The sequence below is a fragment of the Bos mutus genome, chromosome 6 (genome assembly GCF_027580195.1).
Source record: "Bos mutus isolate GX-2022 chromosome 6, NWIPB_WYAK_1.1, whole genome shotgun sequence".
NCBI lineage: Eukaryota > Metazoa > Chordata > Mammalia > Artiodactyla > Bovidae > Bos > Bos mutus.
Genome location: NC_091622.1, coordinates 104567750 through 104593823, shown reverse-complemented (window position 1 = coordinate 104593823; position 26074 = coordinate 104567750). Strand labels below are relative to the sequence as shown.

Sequence of the window (26074 nt, the reverse complement as noted above, 5' to 3'; positions counted from 1 at the left end):
CTTGCAGGAGCCCATGACCCAGGGCTGTCTGGATGGGGAGGGCTGGAGGAGCCCTGAGTCTGCCAAGCAAGGCGAGAGGTTCCCAGAGGAGGCAGCACCTGAACAGTCTTGGGAGAAGTAGGAGTTGGCCAGGAGATGTGGGAGGGCAAGTGAGGGGGTTCCAGAGACAGGATGGAGCACATGCACAGAAAGAGTGCAAAAAGGTCAGTCCCTTTGGACCATGTCCATCCGTCCAAAGCTTAGAGTGTGCCCTTCACCTGGGTGTCACCAGAGCTAAGCCAGGTGGCTGTCAGTAAATAAACCAAGGAGTTAGTGAATGCACACGTGGATGGAGGCCGTATGAATGAATAAGTAAGCCAAGCATCATCGTCTCATCAGACTAATGGGGGGAGTGGGATCCAATGAGTCCTCCCCACTGTGCTCCAGCCCCTGACCTTGCTTTGTTTTCCTTCTTTGCATAGTGTTACCCAGACTGTGTGTATTTCTGGGGCCTGTCTCTCCCATTGTAATGAAAGCTCTATGAGAAGGGCATGGCCTATCTCATCTGCTGCTGTATCTCCATCACATAGAACAGTGGTACCCAGCACATGGTAGGTACTCAATCAATACCTATTGAATTGTGTCTCCCTACAAAAGATGTTGAAGTACCATGGACGGTAGCCCACCCAACTCCTCTGTCCATGGAATTCTCCAGGCAAGAATACTGGAGTGGGTAGCCATTCCCTTCTCCAGAGGATCTTCCCAACCCCGGGATCGAACCTGCGTTGCAGATGAATTCTTTACCATCTGAGCCACCAGAGGAGCCCTGAAGTACCTGTGAATGGAAACCTGTTTGGAAATAAAAGTTTTGCAAATGATCAAGTTAAGGTAATAGGGTCCCATTCAGTATGACTGCCTCTTTCTTTAAAAAAAGGAAACTTTGAAGATGGACACATATGGAGGGAGGAGGATGTGAGTATACAGAAAGAATGCCACCTACAAGTCAAGGGTTATCTGAGACTACCAGAAACTAGGAGGGGCCTGAAACAGATTTTTCCCTCTCAGCCCTCAGAGGGAACCAACTCTGTGGACACCTTGATCTTGGACTTCTAGTCTTGAGAATTGTGGACTATAAATTTCTGTTGTTTAAGCCATCCAATGTGGTCTTTGTTAGAACAATCGCAGGAAACTAAGACATCCAGCTTATTCCTTCTGTGGTCCCCTGGGGACCTATCTACCGCTCCATTCCACTCTTTGACACATGGCATAATCTATCTTTTAACTGTCTTTCCTGTTCTGAACTCCTAAAGGCAAGAACTGGGCTTTCCCTCAGGGAAAGAATCAGCCTGCAATGCAGGAGGTACAGAAGAGACAGGTTCAGTCCCTGGGTTGGGAAGATCCCCTGGAGGAGGAAATGGCCCCCCACGCCAGTATTCTTGCCTGGGAAATCCCATGGACAGAGGAGCCTGGCAGACTACAGTCCAGAGGGTTGCAGAGTCAGACACGACCAAGTGACTAAACCCACAACACACACACACACACACACACACACACAAAGGCAAGATCTACATTTGGTTCATTCAGCTTTCTTTATAGTCCCAACTCTCACATCCATACATGACTACCAGAAAAACCATAGCTTTGACTATACAGACCTTTGTTGGCAAAGTGATGTCTCTCCTTTTTAATATGCTATCTAGGTTTGTCAAAGCTTTTCTTCCAAAGAGCAAGTGTCTTTTAATTTCATGGTTGCAGTCACCATCTGCAATGATTTTGGAGCCCAAGAAAATAAAGTCTGTCACTGTTTCCATTATTTCCCCATCTATTTGCCATGAAGTGATGAGATCCAATGCCATGATCTTAGTTTTCTGAATGTTGAGTTTTAAGCCAGCTTTTCATTCTCCTCTTTCACCTTCATCAAGAGGCTCTTTAGTTTCTCTTCACTTTCAGCCATTAGAGTGGTGTTATCTGCATTATCTGAGGTTATTGATATTTCCCCCAGCAATCTTGATGCCAGCTTGTGCTTCATCCAGCCTGACATTTCGAATGATGTACTCTGCATATAAGTTAAATAAGCAGGGTGACAATATACAGCCTCAATGTACTCCTTTCCTGATTTGGAATGTCTGTTGTTCTATGTCTGCTTCTAACTGTTGCTTCTTGACTTGCATACAGGTTTCTCAGGACGTAGGTAAGGTGGCTTTATAGTCCCATCTCTTTAAGAATTTTCCAGTTTGTTGTGATCCACACAGTCAAAGGCATTAGCATAGTCAATAAAGCAGAAGTAGGTATTTTTCTGGCATTCCCTTGCTTTTTCTGTGATCCAATGGATATTGGCAATTTGATCGCTATTTCCTCTGCCTTTTCTAAATCCAGCTTGTATATCTGGAAGTTCTTGGTTCATGTATTGTTGAAGCCTAACTTGAAGGACTTTGAGCATTACCTTGCTAGCATGTGAAATGAATGCAATTGTATGGTAGTTTAAACATTCTTTGGCATTGCCCTTCTTTGGGGTTGGAATGAAAACTGACTTTTCCAGTCCTGTGGCCACTGTTGAGTTTTCCAAATTTGCTGGCATATTGAGTGCAGCACTTTAACAGCATCATCTTTTAGGATTTGAAATAGCTCCCTTATCCACTTTTAATCCAGCACCACCAGGATCAAACACTCCTGATATTTATCATAAGTTATTCAGGTCCTGAAGCAACTTTGCCATGTATGGATCCCTCTCTCTTAGTGGGCCAGCGCATCCCCAGTAAGGCTAGTTTAGTATTTGATCCAGGATAATAACCTCAGATATGCAGATGACACCACCCTTATGGCAGAAAGTGAAGAGGAACTAAAAAGCCTCTTGATGAAAGTGAAAGTGGAGAGTGAAAAAGTTGGCTTAAAGCTCAACATTCAGAAAACAAAGATCATGGCACCCGGTCCCATCACTTCATGGGAAATAGATGGGGAAATAGTGGAAACAGTGTCAAACTTTATTTTTTTAGGCTCCAAAATCACTGCAGATGGTGACTGCAGCCATGAAATTAAAAGATGCTTACTCCTTGGAAGGAAAGTTATGACCAACCTAGATAGCATATTGAAAAGCAGAGACATTACTTTGCCAACAAAGGTTCGTCTAGTCAAGGCTATGGTTTTTCCTGTGGTCGTGTATGGATGTGAGAGTTGGACTGTGAAGAAGGCTGAGAGCTGAAGAATTGATGCTTTTGTAGTGTGGTGTTGGAGAAGACTCTTGAGAGTCCCTTGGACTGCAAGGAGATCCAACTAGTCCATTCTGAAGGAGATCAGCCCTGGGATTTCTTTGGAGGGAATGATGCTGAAGCTGAAACTCCAATACTTTGGCCACCTCATGTGAAGAGTTGACTCATTGGAAAAGATTCGGATACTGGGAGGGATTGGGGGCAGGAGGAGAACGGGACAACAGAGGATGAGATGGCTGGATGGCATCACTGACTCGATGGATGTGAGTCTCAGTGAACTCTGGGAGTTGGTGACGGACAGGGAGGCCTGGCGTGCTGCGATTCATGGGGTCGCAAAGAGTCGGACACGACTGAGCGACTGAACTGAACTGAATGGTTGAATGGCCAGGAAGGACATGGGGCAAATCCTGAAGAGAGTAAGCATTGCTTTGAGATCCCTACCTCCTCTGGAACTCTCCTAGGGCCTTGGGCTTCCCTCGTAGCTCAGTTGGTAAAGAGTCTGCCTGCAATGCAGGAGACCCAGGTTCGATTCCTTGGTCGGGAAGATCCCTTGGAGCAGGAAATGGCAACCCACTCCAGTATCCTTGCCTGGAGAATCCCATGGACAGAGGAGCCTCTACAATCTATGGGGTTGCAAGAGTCAGGCGCAACTGAGCGACTAAACACATACATACCTCCTCTGGGGCCCCCACATGGTCCTCAAGCAAGGAACGGCTCTGTTACCCAGGAAGGAGAGGTGGGCCTTCTGTTGGTCCAGAAGGTTCTGAGGAATCTAGGAGTGCAAGGTTCTCAAGTGCATTTTACCAAGATCCCCATCTCAGTTCTCTAAGTCCTGCTCCTTCCCTATCTGGGTTCTGACCTTGGTGGAAGATATTTTCCTAGACGGAGAGTTCAGCCTTCTCTGCCCCTCTGCCCCTCTCACAATTCAGTTCTGTGCTGACCCTTAGCTGTGTCTATCCTTCAGCTCCAGAAGGTAAAGATTTCTTTAAATGCTACCAAGAAGCTATTCTATTTCTCACTTTTTGAGAACTGTCCTAGTGGAAGCACTACTGGATTCCACTAGGAGATGACACAGAGGGTGGAATAGAGCCCAGAGTAGAGCCTAAAGCTTTGCACATCCTAACAAGCAGGACTGGTCCCTAAGCAATGAAAGAGGACTTGTGCCCAGGTGGCATTCGGGATTTTTAGGGACCAGAGGCCGCATGCCTTGTTTCTCTCTTTCTGAATGGGAATGTTATTGTGAGTACCCTACGGCCACCTCATCCCTTTATGTTTGGTGTATAATTGGCAGGTAACTTATCTTCAAAGAGGCTTCCCTGGTGGTTCAAATGGTAAAGAAACTGCCTGCCAATGCAGGAGACACAGAAGACGGTGCTTTGATCCCTGGGTTGGGAAGATCCCCTGGAGAAGGGAACAGCAACCCACTTCAGTATTCTGGCCTGGAGAATCCCATGACAGAGGAGCCTGGAGGGCTACAGTCCATGGGGTCACATAGAGTCGGACACCACTCAGCACCTAACAGTTTCACTTTTACCTTTAAAGGTGTGCAGATCAAGAGGACCATGCCTCTGATGAGGCACCCTTTATTGATTTACGACTATGAGATCAGGGAGCTAAAGCCTAAACCTGATGCTATAAGTGGGATCCCTGGAAGGCAAGTGACTCTTGCAAGTGGAAGGAATCTAGATAATTTGTGAACAGAGATTACACTGTAGCAATTTCCCTTTTTTAAAATTGGGAAGTATAGTTGATTTACAATGTTGTGTTAGTTTCTGGTATATGTATGTATATATATATATATATATATATATAAAAAGAATATGTATATATTCAGTAGGATCTTGTTATCTATTTTATATATAGTAGGATCTGCTAATCCTAATTTATCCCTAATTTATCCTAATTTATCCCTCCCCAATCCTCTGGGAACATTTGGTCATCATAAGTTTGTTTTCTTTTTTTTTTTAACTTTTCCCAGCTCATTTATTTAGTGACAGAATTAGGATGAGAGCTCAGGTTTTCTGGCCCCTAAGACACTTTCTTCCTACAATTGCACATTGCCTTTCTCCCTAATTTATCCCTCCCCAATCCTCTGGGAACATTTGGTCATCATAAGTTTGTTTTCTTTTTAACTTTTCCCAGCTCATTTATTTAGTGACAGAATTAGGATGAGAGCTCAGGTTTTCTGGCCCCTAAGACACTTTCTTCCTACAATTGCACATTGCCTTTCTCCAAGACAGTACACACAATGAATTCTACATTTTTTTCACACACCAAAATTAGCAAGATAAGTTTGTTTTCTATGTCTAGGAATCATGAGGTAAGTTCATTTGTATCGTACTTTAAATTCCATATATAAGTAGTATCGTACATTTGTCTTTCTTGGTCTGACAGACTTTAGTATGATAATCTCTAGGGTTCATCCATGTTGCTGCAAATGACATCATTTCATTCTTTATTATGGCTGAGTAGTATTCCACTGTGTGTGTGTCACACCCTTTTCACCCATTCATTTGCTGGTGGACATTTATGTTGCTTCCATCACCTGGCTATTGTGAACAGTGCTATAAGCACCGGAGTGCATGCATCTTCTAGAATCTGAATTTTCTCTGGATATATGCCCAGGAGTGGGATTGCTGGATCACATGGCAACTCTATCTTGTTTTTTTAAGGAAACTCCATACTGCTCTCCCGGAGAAGGTGATGGCACCCCACTCCAGTACTCTTGCCTGGAAAATCCTATGGACGGAGGAGCCTGGTAGGCTGCAGTCCATGAGGTCGTGGAGTCCGATACGACTGAGCGACTTCACTTTCACTTTTCACTTTCATGCATTGGAGAAGGAAATGGCAACCCACTCCAGGTTCTTGCCTGGAGAATCCCAGGGACGAGGGAGCCTGGTGGGCTGCCATCTCTGGGGTTGCACAGAGTTGGACACGACTGAAGTGACTTAGCAGCAGCAGCAGCAGCATACTGCTCTCCACAGTGTCTGCTAGACTGTGGCCATTTTAAACCACGACCTCCAAATTCTTTGGCACTCCTTTAGGGTGTGTGGAAGCCACATCTCCTCCCCTTGAGTCTGGAATCTGTGAGTGCTTGACCGATAGCATAGGATGGAAGTGACATGCTCAGCTTCTGAGTTTACGCTTTAAACAGTAGCTTCCATGCCCTGTCTTTGGAAACAGAGTAATGGCAGAGTAATGGCCCCAAAGACGTCCACACCCTCGTCCCTGGAACCTACGAAAACGTTGTTACATGGCAAAAGGAACACTGAAATGAAGTAAGGGTTTTAAAACAGGATGATCCTGGGTAACCCAGGTGGGTGGGCCCAGTGTATCCACACAGGCCCTTAGGAATGAAGGAGGCAGGTGGAAGAGGGGGGTCAGACCCAATGTGACCATGGAAGAAGAGGCAGGAGAACTTCCAAGTATAAGAGGGACTCATGGGACGTCCCTGGTGGTCCAGTGGATGAGACTCCACACTCCCAACGTACGGGGCCCAGGTTCCATCCCTGGTCAGGGAACTACTGCTAGATCCCACATGCCACGACCAACTATGACTGACCACAACTGACCACGACTGACCATCCTGCAGTTACACACTGAAACTAAGACCTGGTGCAGCCAAATAAAAACAATTTTTAAGTGAAGTAAGCCAGAAAGAAAAACACCAATACAATATACTAACGCATATATATGGAATTTAGAAAGATGGAAACAATAACCCTGTGTACGAGACAGCAAAAGAGACACCGATGTATAGATCAGTCTTATGGACTCTGTGGGAGAGGGAGAGGGTGGGGAGATTTGGGAAAATAGCATTGAAACATGTATAATATCATGTTTGAAACGAGTTGCCAGTCCAGGTTCAATGCACGGTACTGGATGCTTGGGGCTGGTGCACTGGGACGACCCAGAGGGAGGAGGGAGGGAGGAGGAGGGTGGAGGGTTCAGGATGGGGGGAACGCTGGGTATACCTGTGGCGGATTCATTTTGATATTTGGCAAAACTAATACAATTAGTTTAAAAATAAAATAAAATTTAAAAAATTATTTAGTGGAAATATTATTAAATATAAATAAAAGAATTATTTTATTTTATAAATAAAAGAATTATTTTGCTGGAAAGGAGACCCAAAAAGGGGCTAATAACTGGAGAAGCATGAGGAAGCCCTGTTTGGGGTGTGTTTGTTTGAAGATGGGAAACAGTACAACCCACTGGTGCGCAGACATAAGCGATGCATCTCAAGACATCGTGAATACACCCAAAGTGAGGCATGAAAAGGCTTGGAGACGGTACAGCTCTGCTAAAAGCTAGTTGCTCATATGGCTTTTGAAACAAGAGCTACTCATGACATTTCTGCATAATTGGAAAAGTCCTCTTCCTCAACCTCAAGAACTGAATCCGTCACTTAGATGACATCTTTGTGGCCCTCTGGAGAATACTTTTCTCTTCTGTTAACTCCCAATCTTCCCTTGACCCAGAGCCTGCAGTTCAGTGTTGTTGGGTTTTTTTTGTTGTTTTTGTTACTTTACATTGTTTTTTTTTTATTTATTTAATTGAAGGATAGTTGCTTTACAGAATTTTGTTGTTTTCTGTCAAACCTCAACATGAATCAGCCATAGGTATATATATATCCCCTCCCTTTTGAACCTCCCTCCCCATCCCACCCCTCCAGGTTGATACAGAGCCCCTGCTAGAGTTTCCTGAGCCATACAGTGCATTCCCACTGGTTATCTATTTTACATACAGTAATGTAAGTTTCCATGTTACTCGTTAAAATTAGTCCTTGGGTTTCCTTGGTAGTGACCCAGCGGTTAAGAATCCACCTGCCCATGCGGAGAACACGAGTTCGATCCCTGCTCTGGGAAGATCCTGTATGCTGCGGGGCAACTGAGCCCCCATGGGCCACAACTACTGAGCCTGAGCTCTAGAGCCCGTGAGCTGCGAACTACTGAGTCCATGCCCTGCGACAAGGAGTAGCCCCCACTCACCGCAACTAGAGAAGGCCCATGTGCAGCACCGAAGGCCCAGTGCAGCCAAAAATAAAGAAGTAAATCTTTTTAAAAATTAGTCCTTAGTGTATACAAACTATTCCTGACTGCTATGTTTCTTACAAGTTCCATGTAAACCTTTCCTAAAATCTGCCAAACTCTTCCCCACCTCGACTCACTGAGCTGAATCAAAGACTTCGTGATATTTTTATTTATTTTTGGCTGTGCTGGGTCTCCGTTGCTGCATGGGCTCTTCTCTAGTTAAGGCGAGTTGCGGCGCACAGGCTTCCTATCGCGGTGTCTTCTCCTGTTGCCGAGCACAGGCTCTAGGGCACACGGGCTTCCGTAGGTGCAGTTCGCCCGGCTCTGTAGTTGTGGCACATGTTTAAGTGAAGGGTAGTTCTCCTAGCTGTGGCCACAAAAGAGGGCATCTAATAACCTCTACTCCCCAGACCCATTCCCCTTCCCCAAACAACCCTACTTATAAAGATGTGGCTCTTAGCTTTTCCTTCCCAATGCATCTCTCTTTTGCTTAAGGATAGCCAGAGACCTTTTTTTGTTGTTGCATAAAACCAAGGAACCCTGATACAGCCAGGACTCTAAATCCTATTTAAAAGTCTCTTTTAAGTCTCCAAGAAAGACCACTGCCTCCCAAGCTAGGTCCCAGACACAGATCCGGGGAGAGGTTTGATCTGATTTTTACTGTAGTGAGCTCAGTTCGATTCCACTACCTCTTGGTTTCCGTACAATTAAAACATTCTACCTTCTGCAGAGACATCTCTGCCCAAAGTGATTATTAGAACACCATAGTTTTGGACTGAGGCTGCAGGGCAGAATCACCTGGAGAACTCTTCACAAGACAGCCTTGTTACCAGTTGCATGGGAGCGGCAGGCCTGGATGAACAGTGTGTAACCCGGGTTGAAGACTTGGTCTTCACACTTGGGACTGTCAGGGACATTTTTAAAGGCACATCCTTGCTTCTATCATATCCTTGCCTCTCACGATAAACATTCACAACTGTTAATTCTATTATTCACTACTATTCTGAGTAGACGCTCCCCCCACAGGCTTATTTAGCAGCAGTAACAACACTGCTTGACACAATTTTTATTTATTTAGAAGAACTCGCCTGCCAATGCAGGAGGCCCAGTTTCAAACCCTAAGTGGGGAAAATCCCTGGGAGAAGGAAATGGCAACCCACTCCAGTATTCTTGCCTGGAGAATCCCATGGTCAGAGGAGCCTGGTGGGCTACAGTCCATGGGGTTGTGAAGAGTTGGACACAACTTAGTGACTAAAACAACAATAGGAAAAGACCCATAATCAGTCTGCATAGCACTTCTTTTACAGAAACAGGGACAGGGCATGATCTCTTTTAAGCAAATATATTCGAACGTCTCTTTATAAGTAACAGTCATCTCCTTACCACCCTAGTTGGCCACAGTATCAGCGCTGGCTAGCTGGGTTATAACAAACTGGATTAAACAGAAACTCTCAGCCTTAGGTTTCTATCCAAGTAGTTAAACTTCACAAGATAAGAGGGAAGGAAGAAAGGGGTTTCTTGCAGAATCTGCCCAAAGAATCTGTGGGAGTGGTCACTGGGGCGCTGTCCCTTGGCTCCACCCAGGTTCTCTCGGGAGAGTCTGAACCCACGTTCTCTAATCCCACTTCCTGGGTCTGCACCCTCAGCTTTGCACTGGAGCTGCCCATCACTGACTGACTCAGCCTCCTGATTCTGACCTTTGCCTAACTTTGCAGCTTAACTGAAATGACTCTACAAACTCTCCCACGTATGTGTACACAAACTGGGCTTGATTCTGTTTACTGATCGTGCCTGCCCATTCCACTCCTGCCCTTAAGTCACTTTTGTCTTCCAGTCCCTCTCCATTACCATTTATTGGGTGAGCGCCTGCTGTGTGCCGGCCACTGTAACAGCTGTTTCATAAACATTATTCCCATCGCCCACAACTCAAATATTGTGCCTGCCTCCAGCTGGAGAAAGGTTCACTGCTACGCAAGGTCAAGATTAACCTCTACTGCAGGGTAGGTACAGGGTGTGAGCCCAGCCAGACACAAGTGGTGGCTGAAACGCCATCTCTGCAACCCCCAGGGTTGGGACAGGGGGGCAGAAACCAATGCAGGGTACTTAAGATGTCACAATGCTTACGATGTTTCAGGTTTAACGTAAACATACTTGCATTTGAAAGTGTGGATCCTGTCTTCCACTGGTCTCGGAAAGGCCAAGTAGCCTTCTCTGAAAAGAACCCTTATTTCTATAGTCAACTCAAAGTACTAATAGCTGAAAACAGAAACTATTCCAAAGTTTATATTAACAAAGCCCATAAGAAAGCTATAAAAATATTTTATTTAAATATTAAGACAAAAATTACACATACTTAAAATGATTAAAAGTTCCTATGTTAAACAAACACTAAAAACCCAATAATTTACACAGTGATAAAATCCCAAGTTGGCAAAACACAAATCCTTTTGATTGGTCCTCCCCCTAACAAAAGTATTATCAAAATGAAATTTTATAGGAATTGCTGAAGTTGGGTTAAAGGCACATGACACTATCACACCTTTAAATACACAGCCAGTCACTTCATACAATGAATTGTTACCCCTTAAATGCTCTATAATACTGGAGTACAGTATGCATCTCTATGAAAATTTGTTTAAATTTTTACACCAACAGTTTCTCCAATGATCCAAACAGATTAACAGTGCAAATTAAGTTATTCCTGTCTTGAATAGAATACTTTTATTTGAGTCTGAAAAATTCGCTAATCACTTGAGTTTAGAAATATGCAAATGAAATATAATTTATTCTGATTTCAGCTATAGAGTTATAAAGTTAAAATTCTTCCAAGGAAACCATTCACTTTGTAGATGCAAAAACACACTGTGTTCACCACTGCGTCTGCAGTGCTTTTAGCTGGCAGGATGTTAACCACCGACACACCCTTCCACCTGGAAGAAAATCCAAATGAGACAATCTATCTTAGACTGCTGGATTTAATATTTCAAAGCACAGTTCAATCTCCCCGTCTCCCCTCTGTGGCTCTGTTACCAGGTATAATTTGATGTCGGCAGTATTTCAAAAGCATAGAATTAGCACTTCTTGCATACGTTTTTGGTAAATGAGGAAGTATAGTCTTCTGTTACTAGATTCACAATCTAGTGTTTCTTCTAAACTATATTTATACTTCCCGAAAACGTGGAAAAAGTCAATACTGAACAGTCAAAGAGTCAAAGGAGAGAGGCTCAGAGGAGGGAACGTTTTTGTGGCAACAGGTCAACAGGGACAGAAGCCGGACTGTGAGAGTCCAAACGGTCCCAGACACAGCACAGCGTGTGGAGGGGACTCCGCACAGCGGCATGTGTGTGCGAGCAACTGTTTTCAGACAGATGACCAACGAGAGGACGGCCATTTCTCCTTTACCTGGTTACACGGACTCTCCTTAAAAACTCCAAAGGGAGAGCACTCTGTGAGCTGAAATGTCAGTCATTTGCACCCCAATAACTGAGCGTATTAACTTTTACTTCTCTGGGCCCCAGTTTTCATACTTGTAAACAGACACATGGAGTAGATTTCCTCCGAGTTCTGACATCAGCAACATGAAGAGAGGACTGCCTTTTTTACCAAGCCCCTAAGCGTGCAGAGTGAGGGCTCTCAGGACATTCTTATTTAGTAAATGAGTTATCTGACAATCAGCAAATAGACCCCACTGTGAGGTGGCAGGCCCAGGGATGCAGTGGTCTGCGGGGAGGCAGAAATTCTATAACCTGGAAGGAAAAGGCTGATGTGCCAGCCATCAAACTTTTATGCAGCAGTCAGGACAATTAGAAAACAGACTTTTTTCCTCAATTGGGTAAAACTGCCCATTAGTCCTATATTTCCATTAACTAAGAATAATCCAGGCTTCCCAGATGGCGCAGTGGTAAAGAATCCATCTGCCAATGCAGGAGATGTAGGTTTGATCCCTGGGTCAAGAAGATCCCCTGGAGTAGGAAACAGCAACCCACTCCAGGATTCTTGCCTGAAAAATTCCATGGACAGAGAAGCCTGTTGGGTTACAGTCCATGGGGTCACTAAGGGTCGGACACAACTGAGCTACTGAAGATGCACAGAAGAATGATCTAGCTAATAGTTATCTGCATAGAAGCTGATGGAAGTCGACTACAATAGAAAATGGACTAATGTGTGAACTTATCTATAGTGCAAGATACCCTCTTCATGAAATCTTGGACGGGCAGGGTGACTTCTCTAAGAAGCAGCCACTTAGAACTAAATAATGCAAAAGGGAAGGGATCACAGTCCCTTTCATCCCAGAGTTCCATGGATGACAGCCTGGTGTAAACACGGCTGAAATAATTCACTAGTCTGTTACTGCTATGTCTACTTGTGGTTCATCTGGTAAAGAATCCGCCTGCAATGCAGGACACCTGGGTTCGATCCCTTGGTTTGGAAGAGCCCCTGGAGAAGGGAAAGGCTACCCACTCCAGTATTCTGGTCTGGAGAATTCCATGGACTGTGTAGCCCATGGGGTCATGAAGAGTCGGACATGACTGAGCAACTTTCACTTTCACTGAACACTGTCATGAGAGACTATTTCCTTATTAGAATTACAACTCCAGAAATCTTACCTTGAGAAGTCATCCAAGGAGTGAGGTCAACATTACAACCCCCATAAACTGGGTAAACAGCAGCACTGGAGTGAAAAATGACCACACGTGCCACAAAGCAACATTGAAGCTGAAAAGGACAAAAAACCCACACCGTTGACAACTGCAGCTGTCCTCTATACAAATATACTGTACTGGAGAATCTAGATTTAGAAGGCTCACTTCCTACCCAGGCTGGGAAAGTTCATTCAGCCAGTAACTTTACTTATATATATACAGTTTCTCAGATATGTGATGTAGCCAATATTGGAAATATCACAACCTGTTCACAAAGTACTTGGAACTGGAATCACTAAAGCTCGTCTAATGAGCGCTGGGCTGGCTCAAAAGAGACATCAGTCTCTTATAGTGTCTGTGAAGGAACATGAAATAAAATGACCATAGACTGGTTTTACAATCTCACACATGACCAAAATATCACGAGAAAAAAAAAAAGATGGTTAAAGTATTTTCCCATTAGAAACAGACTGAAAAACATCATTTATAAGCTGCTATTAAATTTTTCATTGAGAAAAACACTATTCCTGTCACCAAGTTAAGAATAAAACATTTTCTAAAGTGCAAGTGATTTTTATAGACTGCATTTTTTAAGAGTTGAAGCTAATAAAGGAAAATTATAGTCAATTAAGTGTTTCAGAGAGTTGATGATTAATATGTAACACTTTGACAAGTAGAAATTAGGATACCTATAATCCTACTGTGCTAAAAATAAAGTAACAGTCTTGGGGGTGATGTTAGCCTTCTTAAGAAAATGTTGAATAACACACCTGTCTACACTTGTTCCTGAAGAGTTAATAATAACCACATAACAATGTAACATGTCAAAAATCCATACTTCAACTACAGAAAATAAATCACAGAAAAAATACATTTACACTGAATACTGGAAAAGACCCTGAAGCTAAGAAAGATTGAAGGCAAAAGGAGATGGGGGCGGCAGAGGATGAGATGGTTAGATAGCATCAGTGACTCAATGGACATCAGTTATGAGCAAACTCTGGGAGACAGTGAAGTACAGGGAAGCCTGGAGTGCTGCAGTCTACGGGGTCACAAAGAGTTGGACACCACTGAGTGAGTGAATAACAACAAATGTACAAAGATGTGTGGTTTTCCCCAAACTACAATTCCATTAATATAAAGGGAGGAAAAAACCCTAAAAGGCCACACACCATGTTCAATACAGTTTTCTCACTGGCTGGCAGGAACCATGGGATTTACTTCCTTGTGTTTTTCTGTAATTCACAGATCTTTCTTTAGTGAGAAAGTTATAAAATACTTTCATAAACATAAAAAAAACACATCTTTTTCATTGACAACCTGTTAGTTTATGAAAAGGGATATTCAGTTCAGTTGCTCCTGTCCGACTCTTTGCGACCCCATGAATTGCAGCACGCCAGGCCTCCCTGTCCATCACCAACTCCCGGAGTTCACTCAGACTCACATCCATCGAGTCGCTGATGCCATCCAGCCATCTCATTCTCTGTCATCCCGTTCTCCTCCTGCCCCCAATCACTCCCAGCATCAGAGTCTTTTCCAATGAATCAACTCTTCGCATGAGGTGGCCAAAGTATTGGAGTTTCAGCTTTAGCATCAGTCCTTTCAAAGAACACCCAGGACTGATCTCCTTTAGAAAGGATGGACTGGTTGAATCTCCTTGCAGTCCAAGGGACTCTCAAGAGTCTTCTCCAACACCACAGTGCAAAAGCATCATTTCTTTGGCACTCAGCTTTATTTATAGTCCAACTCTCACATCCATACATAACCACTGGAAAAACCATAGCCTTGACTAGACGGACCTTTGTTGGCAAAGTAATGTCTCTGCTTTTTAATAAGCTGTCTAGGTTTGTCATAACTTTCCTTCCAAGGAGTAAGCGCCTTTTAATTTCATGACCGCAGTCACCATCTGCAGTGATTGTGGAGCCTAAAAAAATAAAGTCTGACACTGTTTCCCCATCTATTTCCCATGAAGTGACGGGACCAGATGCCATGATCTTCGTTTTCTGAATGTTGAGCTTTAAGCCAACTTTTTCACTCTCCTCTTTCACTTTCATCAAGAGGCTTTTTAGTTCCTCTTCACTTTCTGCCATAGGGTAGTGTCATCTGCATATCTGAGGTGATTGATATTTCTTCCGGCAATCTTGATTCCAGCTTGTGCTTCTTCCAGCCCAGCGTTTCTCATGATGTACTCTGCACACAAGTTAAATAAGCAGGGTGACAATATACAGCCTTGACGAACTCCTTTTCCTATTTGGAACCAGACTGTTGTTCCATGTCCAGTTCTAACTGTTGCTTCCTGACCTGCATACAGGTTTCTCAAGAGGCAGGTCAGGTGGTCTGGTATTCCCACCTCTTTCAGAATTTTCCAGTTTATTGTGATCCACACAAAGACTTTGGCGAAGTCAATAAAGCAGAAATAGATGTTTTTCTGGAACTCTCTTGCTTTTTCCATGATCCAGCAGATGTTGGCAATTTGATCTCTGGTTCCTCTGCTTTTTCTAAAACCAGCTTGAACATCTGGAAGTTCACGGTTCACGTATTGCTGAAGCATGGCTTGGAGAATTTTGAGCATTACTTTACTAGCGTGTGAGATGAGTGCAATTGTGCGGTAGTTTGAGCATTCTTTGGCATTGCCTTTCTTTGGGATTGGAATGAAAACTGACCTTTTCCAGTCCTATGGCCACTGCTGTTTTCGAAATTTGCTGCCATATTAAGTGCAGCACTTTCACAGCATCATCTTTCAGGATTTGAAATAGCTCAGCTGGAATTCCATCACCTCCACTAACTTTGTTCGTAGTGATGCCTTCTAAGGCCCACTTGACTTCACATTCCAGGATGTCTGGCTCTAGGTGACTGATCACACCATTGTGATTATCTGGGTCGTGAAGATCTTTTTTGTACAATTCTTCTGTGTATTCTTGCCACCTCTTAATATCTTCTGCTTCTGTTAGGTCCATACCACTTCTGTCCTTTATTGTGACCATCTTTGCATGAAATGTTCCCTTGGTATCTCTAATTTTCTTGAAGAGATCTCTAGTCTTTCCCATTCTGTTGTTTTCCTCTATTTCTTTGCATTGATTGCTGAGGAAGGCTTTATTATCTCTCCTTGCTATTCTTTGGAACTCTGCATTCAGATGCTTATATCTTTCCTTTTCTCCTTTGCTTTTCACTTCTCTTCTTTTCACAGCTATTTGTAAGGCCTCCTCAGACAGCCATTTTGCTTTTTTGCATTTCTTTTCCATGGGGATGGTCTTGATCCCTGTCTCCTGTACAATGTCAAGAACCTCTGTCCATAGTTCGTCAGGCACTCTATCAGATCTAGTCCCTTAAATCTATTTCTCACTTCCACTGTATAATCGTAAGGCATTTGATTTAGGTCTTACCTGAATGGTCTAGTGGTTTTCCCTACTTTCTTCAATTTCAGTCTGAATTTGGCAATAAGGAGTTCATGATCTGAGCCACAGTCAGCTCCTGGTCTTGTTTTTGCTGACTGTATAGAGCTTCTCCATCTTTGGCTGCAAAGAATATAATCAATCTGATTTCAGTGTTGACCATCTGGTGATGTCTATGTGTAGAGTCTTCTCTTGTGTTGTTGGAAGAGGGTGTTTGCTATGACCAGTGTGTTCTCTTGACAAAACTCTATTAGCCTTTACCCTGCTTCATTCCATATTCCAAGTCCAAATTTGCCTGTTACTCCAGGTGTTTCTTGACTTCCTACTTTTGCACTCTGAGAGGAGCTACCCCATGCCTGCGGACAGGGGCAGCAGCCAAGAGGAGCAACCCCACATCCAAGGAGCGGCAGCTGTGCAGGTGCAGGAGGGCCAAGAGGAGCTACTCCACGTTCAAGGTCAGGAGGGGTGGCCATGAGGAGATACCCCTCGCTCAAGGTAAGGAGCAGCAGCTGCGCTTTGCTGGAGCAGCCATGAAGAGATACCCCACGTCCAAGGTAAGAGAAACCCAAGTAAAACAGGTGTTTCGAGAGGGCATCAGAGGGCAGACACACTGAAATCATAATCACAGAAAACTAGTCAATCTTGCCGGGAGCCATCTCCCAGCATATTGCATATTGAGTGCAGCACCTTCACAGCATCATCTTTCAGGATGTGCAATAGCTCAACTGGAAGTCTATCACTGCCAGGAGCCAGCGTGAGGAACTCCGCCCATGGCAAAGGTCATGAGGAAGGAGGCTCGGCATACGCAAAGGTGGGATCGAGCCTCAGGAGTCCCCCTGGAAATTCTCGAGCATCTACCCCCAAAACCAGAGTCTGCCAACTTTCTGCTTTGTGCTCTCACCTACACCTCTGACTTTACGGGGGCACAGGGGGCTGTCCCCCACTACCTCTCTCTGAAAAAAGAGTTAACTTATAGCTCCAGTTAATAAAGTTCCTGGGTGTGATAGTGTTTCAACCTACAAACTCCTTTGGAAGTCCTCTAGCCTACCTGAATAGGTTTTTCCGGCCACATGTGATTGCTCAGAGCCTCCCAACTGTGAGAGGCATGAGGTGTTCTAAACTGTCTAAATACAGAGTCCTTTGAGCAGTTAAAAGATTGATTAGAAATTGTATTGGTGAAGGGTTTTTCACTTGTTGGGCCAATGTTTGCTGCTAAGTCTTCATATCCCTTACCTGCTGTGTCCCTGGCAGTGTATTGATTAATATAATTGGTGTAAGTAGTAGCTTTAATGTTTGTAACCTTGGACCCTTGAGTTAATTCTTTTTTGTTGTAGCCCACCATACCTGTGCCCTGTAGGAATGCAACTTTAATGCTTTTGGAGGGTGGCGCCTGCCTAATCACCTTTAGAGAAAAATAAGTTTTCTGAAGAAAGGGTCTTAAAATGTTAACAGGCCTCCGGGCCAGAAGATGATGCAAATCACCTAAACTTTTGCATATGATAAGTTTGCAGGAAGAAAGCCTGGCTTACTGCATGACTCTACCCCTTCCCCCATTATCCTCTATGCATAACTTAAGGTATAAAAACTACTTTGAAAAATAAAGTGCGGGCCTTGTTCACCGAAACTTGGTCTCCCCATGTCGTTCTTTCTCTCACCTTCTGGTTGAATTATTTAGCCTCTTTTCTCCACTCAATTTCCTCACTGAGCTATCCTTATTTCAGCCTCTTTTCTCCACTGAATTTCCTCACTGAGCTATCCTCATTCTATTACTCTTTATATCTTTGATGAATATTTAAATAAATAGGTCGCCAATGCCGTCTCTCCTTCGAATACCCTGGATCAGCCCGGGCTGGACCCCGGCTGGACCCCGGCACAATCTGATCACAGAGACCACAGCCTTGTCTAACTCAATGAAACTAAGCCATGCCGTGTGGGGCCACCCAAGACGGGCGGGTCATGGTGGAGAGGTCTGTCAGAATGTGGTCCACTGGAGAAGGGAATGGCAAATCACTTCATTATTCTTGCCTTGAGAACCCCATGAACAGTATGAAAAGGGATATTAATTGTGGCATTTTTTATAACCACAAAAGAATTTTTTAAAGAAATCAAGCTGGTTAAATAAATCATGATATGTCCATGCAGTGATAACCATGTAACCATTAAAAATAATGAAGCACATCTACACGCATGAATACAGAAGAAATACAAACTCAGTGTAAAAAAAAGATCACTTTGGAAAACAGTTTGGCACTATTTACTGAAGTTGGAGGCGTGCATACCCAATAGGTCAATGATTTCCCTGCTAGAGAGACCTATATTTACATATGTATGCATGTGCACAGACACCCAACAGAATCATGCAGAGGCACGTGTACAAGAATGTCTTGTATATGTCTCGAATGTCTTACCTAACAGCATCACACATGATAACTTCAAATTGGAAACAATCCAAATTCTATCAAGAGCTGCCGCTGCTGCTACTAAGTCGCTTCAGTCGTGTCCGACTCTGTGCGACCCCAGAGATGGCAGCCCACCAGGCTCCCCCGTCCCTGGGATTCTCCAGGCAAGAACACTGGAGTGGGTTGCCATTTCCTTCTCCAATGCATGAAAGTGAAAGTGAAGTCACTCAGTCGTGTCCGACTCTGTGCGACCCCATGGACTGCAGCCCACCAGGCTCCTCCATCCATGGGATTTTCCAGGCAAGAGTACTGGAATGGGGTGCCATTGCCTTCTCCATCTATCAAGAGCAGAACGGATAAACTGGAATTCAGTTATAGGATGGAATGCTGAACAGCAATGAAAATGCGCTACCGTTACGCACAACAACACGGAGGAATCATACTTCGTGTTGCATGTAACAGCCAAGGATAAAGGAACACATACCACAGCAACATGTCTCTATAGAGTTCAAACAGACACAACAACAACAACAAAAAAACAGTGTTTAAGAGATGCAAAAGAAAGGAACGACCAGGAAGGTGGGGACAGTGTCTTCCTGTGGGCAGGAAGGAAGAGGGAATGACTGGGGCAGGGGAGCAGGGGAGGGGTTACAGGGGGCTGGCACTGTTCTCCTCCTGCCCTCCTTAGGGTTTACACAAAGGCTCACTGCGTGATAATTCTCTCAGCCATACAATTTAGATTCTTCCACTTTTCTGTATTCAACTTCACAATGAAAATGATTTAAAAAGCAAAATGCAAAATATATATAGCGTGTTACCATATGTATTTTAAATTGCTATATAAGTAAAGAAAGACACTACCGAAAAGAGAATCAGAGACTACTTTTTCATTATTCCTTGTTTTCCCCGTTTAATTCTGTACCATGTATATCACTACCCGATCAAACAATATTCTTATTAGTCATTCCAAAGCTAACTCACCAAATTCCTGCTACAATAAAAGTAGCGGTTGTAATAGGTATCAATGCTGGATACTTGATATCATAATCTTCAATTCCACGATACCACTCCAGATAGATGATACAGTAAAATGCAATCGACACGCTAACGAGCAACAAGGCACTGCCGAAGAGAAACCAACTGTAGAGACAGAAGAATACCCTTCCGTTATCCTCTCACACGTCGTCTCTGAGGCCCAAGGGCAGATAGTCTTTTCTGACACATCTCCAGTGTGACACAGGACAGCTGCTGGCTAACCATGCCAATGGGAGCAATCCCATTCGTAACAGTGTATGTACATGACAAAGGTTTCATAAGTATCTCTGAATACAGGTGGTCTGAATTGGGAGACTTGTACCATCCACAGGGCGGGCAGCTTGGTTTTTGGTGCTCTGCACCCTGTTTTCTTGGCTGTACCTGTGTCTGGTGTCCCACCAGCCAGGTGTGACTCAGCCCTGCTACTAGAGCAAGGAAGTGTCTTTATGATTCTTCGGATCAGAACTTCCAAGCCCATTCTGCAATTTTGCTTCCAACTGTGCACATATAACTTGGGTGTAGACAATATAAACTACTTATAAAGGCTCTTCAGTTCCCTGAAGCTGGCCTAGGCATTCAGTGACTGTTAAGCAAATATGGACACAAAATTAAAATGATTTATTTTTAAAAGTGCTGAATGACAGCACTTAACACATCAGGGATCTTAAGAGTTTTCATTAACAGACAAGATACCTATTTCTAAGAAGAGTGTCAACTGGAGAAGGGGCACAGAGGGAACCCGTTACTCAATCCCAGCTTTCAGAAGGTCTAGATCTAGTAGGAAATGGGTGAGAAATATGGGAGTGAGACTCATGAAAGGATGAAAAAGGAAGACTTTAAACACACACACATTCTTTCATAAACTAACCAACCAAAAAAGAACCCTCGTTACACTAGTGCATTTTCTTTAAAAATACAGGAAAAATAGCAGCTTTCTGGTTGTTTCTGAAGCTTTGACTGTGAGATTAATAAAGATTTCAACAGATACCATCAACTTCTCCAAGTCAGGCAGGGTTTCTTGGAATACTGACAATCAGTTTGGAAGGAATTAAACTGCCTGTCATAAAAGATTTCTAAATGAAACCCTCCCATTCCTAGACTATCTCCCAGTACTCCCCCAAGGGGTAATGGCTTTTTTCTTCTTCCAACTCCATCCAAGACCTGGCTCAGTGTATGTGAGGAACCCTCATCAGCCTCGGCCAGTCACGGGGATGTGGCCAGATCTGGAAAATCAGAGGCAAGAACCCTTTTTGAGGAAGCAGAAGGCAGCCTGCACGGACCACCTCTGGGCAGCACTCTCATGCCTTGGCTGCTCCAACTCCCCGCAAACTGAGGCCTCAGCAAGAACACAATGCTGCTCAAAGTTCTCAGCCTCTGAGTGGGTGTTTCTGTCTCTTTTCCTCTAAGATGACACTTATTCGAGGACAGACCTATGACTTCCACTTCCTTTTTGTGCCCCACTACCCTGGTCTGGTGGTTGAGTCAGGCTCTGCCACACACCTGGGCATGCCTCTTACTCCAGCAGGCGCCCACAAACATTTCACAGTGGAAGGAGCTATTCCTCACCTCCCATCTCCCTTAACTGTTAATACTTAGTATTCTCTTATGTAAGGATATAGAAGGACACAAATGGGTAAATACTCTCACCTCTCCTAAAACCTCAAAGACGCCCACCTCACAAGCTTGGCGCATGGTTGTGAGAGCTGGATGGTAAAGAAGGTAGAGCAGGGAAGAACTGATGCCTTTGAACTGTGGTGCTGGAGAAGACTCCTGAGAGGCCCTTAGACGGCAAGGAGCTCAAACCAGTTGATCTTAAGGGAAATCAACCCTAAATACTCCTTGGAAGGACTGATGCTGAAACTCCAGGATTTTGGTCATCTGATGCAAACAGTTGACTCACTGAAAAAGTCCCTGATGCTGGGAAAGACTGAGGCCAGAAGGAGAAGAGGGTGTCAGAGGATGAGATGGCTGGATGGCATCACAGATGCAATGGACATGAACTAGGACAAACTCCGGGAGATGGTGAGGGACAGAGGCCTAGTGTGCTGCAGTCCATGGGGTCACAAAGAGTTGGACATGACTGAGTAACTCAACAACAACCCGAGGTTGGGCAAAACGAGGTGCCCCTTCAAGGCACTCCTACGTCATCCCATACACACTCATACACTAACACAGTACATACCGCGTGACCTGTTCATCTATCACAGCCTAAAATGAACTGGTGGAGGGGGAGAAACGTGCCTTGTTCATCACTGGCACCAAAACTGGACACACTTCAGGTTCTCGTTAAATATTCAGTGAACGAAGGGGCAGCTGATACGAGTTTGAAGTGAATGTTCCCTCTTTTCCCAGCCAACTGAGAGAGACAAAGGAGCCAGGCTGATGAAGATCAAGTCAGCTTTTTTTTCACTAATGGAGCTATGGAAAGAAGATGGCTTTGGTGAACGGTCACAGAGTGCTTCCTCACACTGAAACCCAGGAATAGACAGACTTAGCCACTGGCTTCAAGACACAGTGAAAACCTAGAGACCTTCTCATCTTAGGGTTGCCCCAAGAAACGATGGTGCAGGGACTTCCCTGGTGGTCCAGTGGTTAGGAATCCTCCTTCCAATGCAGGAGACACGGGTTCAATCCCTGGTCGGGGGACTAAGATCAAACATGCCTCAGGGCAACCGAGCTGCTGCACCACAACTACTCAGCTCAAGTGCTCTAGAGCCTGTGCTCGCCAACGAGAGAGGCCCTTGTGCCACAACCAGAGAGAAGCCCCACGCACTGAAACTGGAGAAAGCCGTGCACCACACCGCAACGAAACCTCAGGGCAGCCAAAATAAAAAACAATTAAAACTGAAATTTAAAAAAGTTTTTTAAGAAAAAGAGCTCCAAAAATACAAAAACAAACAACAACAAGAATTATGGCACAGACAAGCATCCCAGAATCTGTGCTTCCTGTGAGCAGCTGGCTCCGAAGGGAAAGAAGGTGCTGAGTTACAAGTCTGGTTCTTCATCCCAAACCCCATCAGGAGGTCCAGCACCTCCCAGAGAAGGAGCAGTGATGGGGAAGGATGGGGAAGCAGTGATGGGCAGTGTCTAGGGAAAGCTCCTGCTTGTGGAGATAAGGAAAGTGAACAAGCTCTCTCCCTCCCATAGTTTACATCAACTCCCCCACCCCTGCTGTCCCCTGGCTGCCTGCTCCCTCACTCTCCTCAGGCGCCCCTCCAGCAGTCACCGCCCCTCCTGAAGGCCTTGACAGAGAAAAACTGTATGCCCCCATCCCCAGCAAAAACACCTGATCAGCAGTCCTGTCTGCACCTTTCTAGCCTCACTGATATGTGTGTGTGCCAGTCGCTTAGCCGTGTCTGACTCTTTGGGACCCATGGACTGTAGCCCACCAGGCTCCTCTGCCCATGGAGTTCTCCAGGCAAGAATACTGAAGTGGGTTGCCATTCCCTTCTCCAGGGGTTATTCCCAACCCAGGAGTTGAACCCAGGTCTCCCCATTGCAGGCAGATTCTTTACCATCTGAGCCACCAGGGAAGTCTTACTTGATACTTCCAGACAATTAACACTTGCTCTCTAAGAGAACCACCCCTCCCGATGCCAGCTCTAACGCTCACTAACACCTCCCCATCTTTTTCTGTTTTCTAGGGACCTCCAGAACACTCTCTAACATTCAGTGAAGACTCAGGAGAGTGATCAACAACCTTCCCCTCAACCCCCCACACCTGCCATCAGCTCCTGAAAGAGATCTCAATTCACATGAATGATGGACTATTTGACATCCTGCCACAAAGCTCCTGACTTCTCGCACCAGTGAACTCAACTCTAGTTCAATCACAGCCTGTACATGTAGCTCACTGGCCATTAACTACTCTCTAAAAATGAGCTCTGAGACCTGATTCTCACCTACCACAGTTCTCATTCCTTCCTCCCAGGGCTTGTGGATCTGATCTCCTAAAGACCTTTAGTCATTCTCTCTCCATGTTTTACAAATGATTAGGTCCTTAAATTCACTGCCTTCCTCATCCTACAAAACATCTAGGCTGAAAAGGCCCACTGAAATAATGTCCACTCTGTTGCACATGCCCAGGACGTGCACTCTTTTTCAACTTTGTATCACCAGCACCTCCAACTTGCTGGCTGGCAGAAAGCAGGTGCTTACTAAGAGTCTAACAAAACATAATGTGAAAAAATAAGAGCCATCAAGTTTTCTTACCTACTGGTGTGGAAGTTTTCTTTAACAGTTTGAAAGAAGTCAACATAATAGGTAACAACAATGGATGCCAAAATCCAGAACCCAGAATGGATATTAAGTCTTGGAAGAGGTTTCTCCTTTTTCTCAACAGCTGTAGAGGTTTCTGCAAATAAGAGAGATTTCAACTGATCAAGTAACCATTAGCTCCACAGGAAAAATTACACCTATTTCAAGTCAAATAAAATAATTTCCTAGAGCTTTCTAACAGCCAGATTCTCTCCTATTAGAGTACCAATTTCTTCTGTAAAACCACCAAAATAAGTTTATATTTTTAGAAATAATAGGAGCTGCTATAAAACTTGTTCAGTATTGTCAACTTTTTTCCGCCAAATGAATTTTGGAACTAAATTTATTTATAGTCTTTTGGGAAGAATAATGCCATCCGGTAGTGTAGAAATTTTCATGTTGTGCTTCATATATCGCCTAGGAAAGTGATTATTCCTGTTAATTCAGAAATATGCAAGTGACAAACATTAGAACACAAAATGGACTTGTGATTTTCCAAAAACACTACTTACAAACACTACATATTTACTTGTTTTAAACAAACACAACCTTTTGAGGCACCTCAAAAGTGGAAAGGTCACACTGGAGGTACAGTTCCAACACCGTACTGTCTAGACTAGTGATGGATAAGTCAAATTCCTTCCACCTGGGACCCGATCTGAAAGAACAACTGGCTGGCTCTGGGTCAAATGGGGTCTAACAAGTTCCCCAGGTGACTGACATACCCGCTCTCCCAGTTCATGCGAGAACCACTGGTATGCATCCGAGGTTCCTGACTTCAGCTGACCATCAGAATTCCTGGTCACCTTACTCATAATACAAATTCTGGGAGATATCCACAAAATGTATAACCAGAAAGCCTCATGAAGTCTTCTGTGTTTGTTTATTAAAGGTAATAAATACACAACGTTTTAACATCATACAGGACAAAAACATCTAAGATGAAATCTCTTTCGATCCTTAACCCCAGTTCCCCAGCGCAAAGCAACTACCAGTATCAAGGTCTACTGAGTTCCTGCATATTCTATGCATCTACAGGTGAGCATACACTGCATGTTACCTGGGTTGAACCCGAACCGTGGTATATCATACTTTGTTCTGCGCCTCCCTTTGAAAATTACCCACACTGGTAAAGTCGGCCTGCTGTGTGGCATACGGATATCCAAGAGTATTTAACCAGCTCCCTGCTGATGGACGATGCTATACGCCTCCTCTTGAAAATTACCCACACTTGTACATAAAGTCGGCCTGCTGTGTGACATACGGATATCCAAGAGTATTTAACCAGCTCCCTGCTGACGGACAATTAGATGCTTCCAGTCGTTCGCTATTACTAGCAATAGCAATGCTGAGATGAAACACTTTGCACATGCACATACGTCCTTGTGTACTGCTACAAATATGCTTCTTTTCTTAGGGACACAACCAGTGGAAATTTTATTTTAATGGATACTGCCAAATAGGTGTTAAACCAGCTCTCCAGGGAATCCTGAAGCGCAGCTGAGACGAAGATGCGGAAGGCTACCTGATCTCTAACGCTTTTTTACGATACTTAAATACTTAAATAAAATACTTAAAACGTGCAAAACTACTTGGTAAGCCTTGATAAAAACAAATCCCAGTCCCTCCGGAATGGGTGGGCCTGCGGGAGGTCGGGTCGCCGTTTCCGGGCGCCTTGCCTACGGGAACCTCGAGGCGGCTCGAAGCGTGCCCGGGGGAAGCGCCTCACCCGGCCTGGGGTAGCCCTCGTGTTCCAGTGGGACCTCCGCGTCCGGCGGGAACAGGTACCGCCGCCGGAGCTGCTCCCGAGCCCGTAGAACATCCATCTTGGCACCACCCAGAAACGGGGCGGAAGTGACGTTAACCTCGCCGGAACTTCCTGTAGGGACATCCGGGCGGAAGGAGGGGTTCCCGTTTATGAAAAGTGGAGACTATGTTCTCTTCTAGGTTTTAGTTGGTAAGAACGTAGGGTAGCGTTGGGTTAGCTGTCTCCGTGCTCACATTTGCAAACAGGATTTGAATTTCGAAATGTTGACCTTTCCCAAACGAAAGACGCTCCGTTTATTCCGAGCTACGGAAGCCCAGAGGATCAAACTTACAGGTGCCGGCGGATGCGCGCGGGCAGGGCTG

The 26074-nt window shown here is 44.5% G+C and overlaps 1 protein-coding gene across 3 annotated transcripts; it reads right to left on the bottom strand.

Annotated features, from left to right (window-relative positions):
• Nucleotides 1–10520: 10520 nt before the first annotated feature.
• TMEM128 (transmembrane protein 128) lies at nucleotides 10521–25832 on the bottom strand. Of its 3 annotated transcripts, XM_070372690.1 has the most exons (6): nucleotides 25674–25832; nucleotides 23900–24041; nucleotides 19634–19792; nucleotides 16245–16376; nucleotides 12826–12934; nucleotides 10521–11148 (listed from the first exon to the last, which is right to left on the bottom strand). In XM_070372690.1, the coding sequence occupies exons 1-5, from the start codon at nucleotides 25768–25770 to the stop codon at nucleotides 12835–12837; spliced, it is 630 nt and encodes a 209-aa protein (XP_070228791.1). In that variant the 5' UTR covers nucleotides 25771–25832; the 3' UTR covers nucleotides 10521–11148; nucleotides 12826–12834. The 3 variants fall into 3 exon arrangements, with proteins under 3 accessions (XP_070228791.1, XP_005893256.1, XP_070228792.1); XM_005893194.2 differs by lacking the exon at nucleotides 16245–16376; XM_070372691.1 differs by lacking the exon at nucleotides 19634–19792.
• Nucleotides 25833–26074: the final 242 nt, after the last annotated feature.

What these genes read in the sequence shown, in the direction of transcription:
- TMEM128 (XM_070372690.1), bottom strand. Translation starts at nt 25,770, where the DNA reads ATGGATGTTCTACGGGCTCGGGAGCAGCTCCGGCGGCGGTACCTGTTC. An exon ending in CGAGGGCTACCCCAGGCCGG is followed by an intron (nt 24,042 to 25,673) that starts GTGAGGCGCTTC and finishes TCTTATTTGCAG; the next exon opens with AAACCTCTACAGCTGTTGAG. An exon ending in TTTATTGTAGCAGGAATTTG is followed by an intron (nt 16,377 to 19,633) that starts GTGAGTTAGCTT and finishes TATTCTTTGCAG; the next exon opens with CCAAAGATGGAGAAGCTCTA.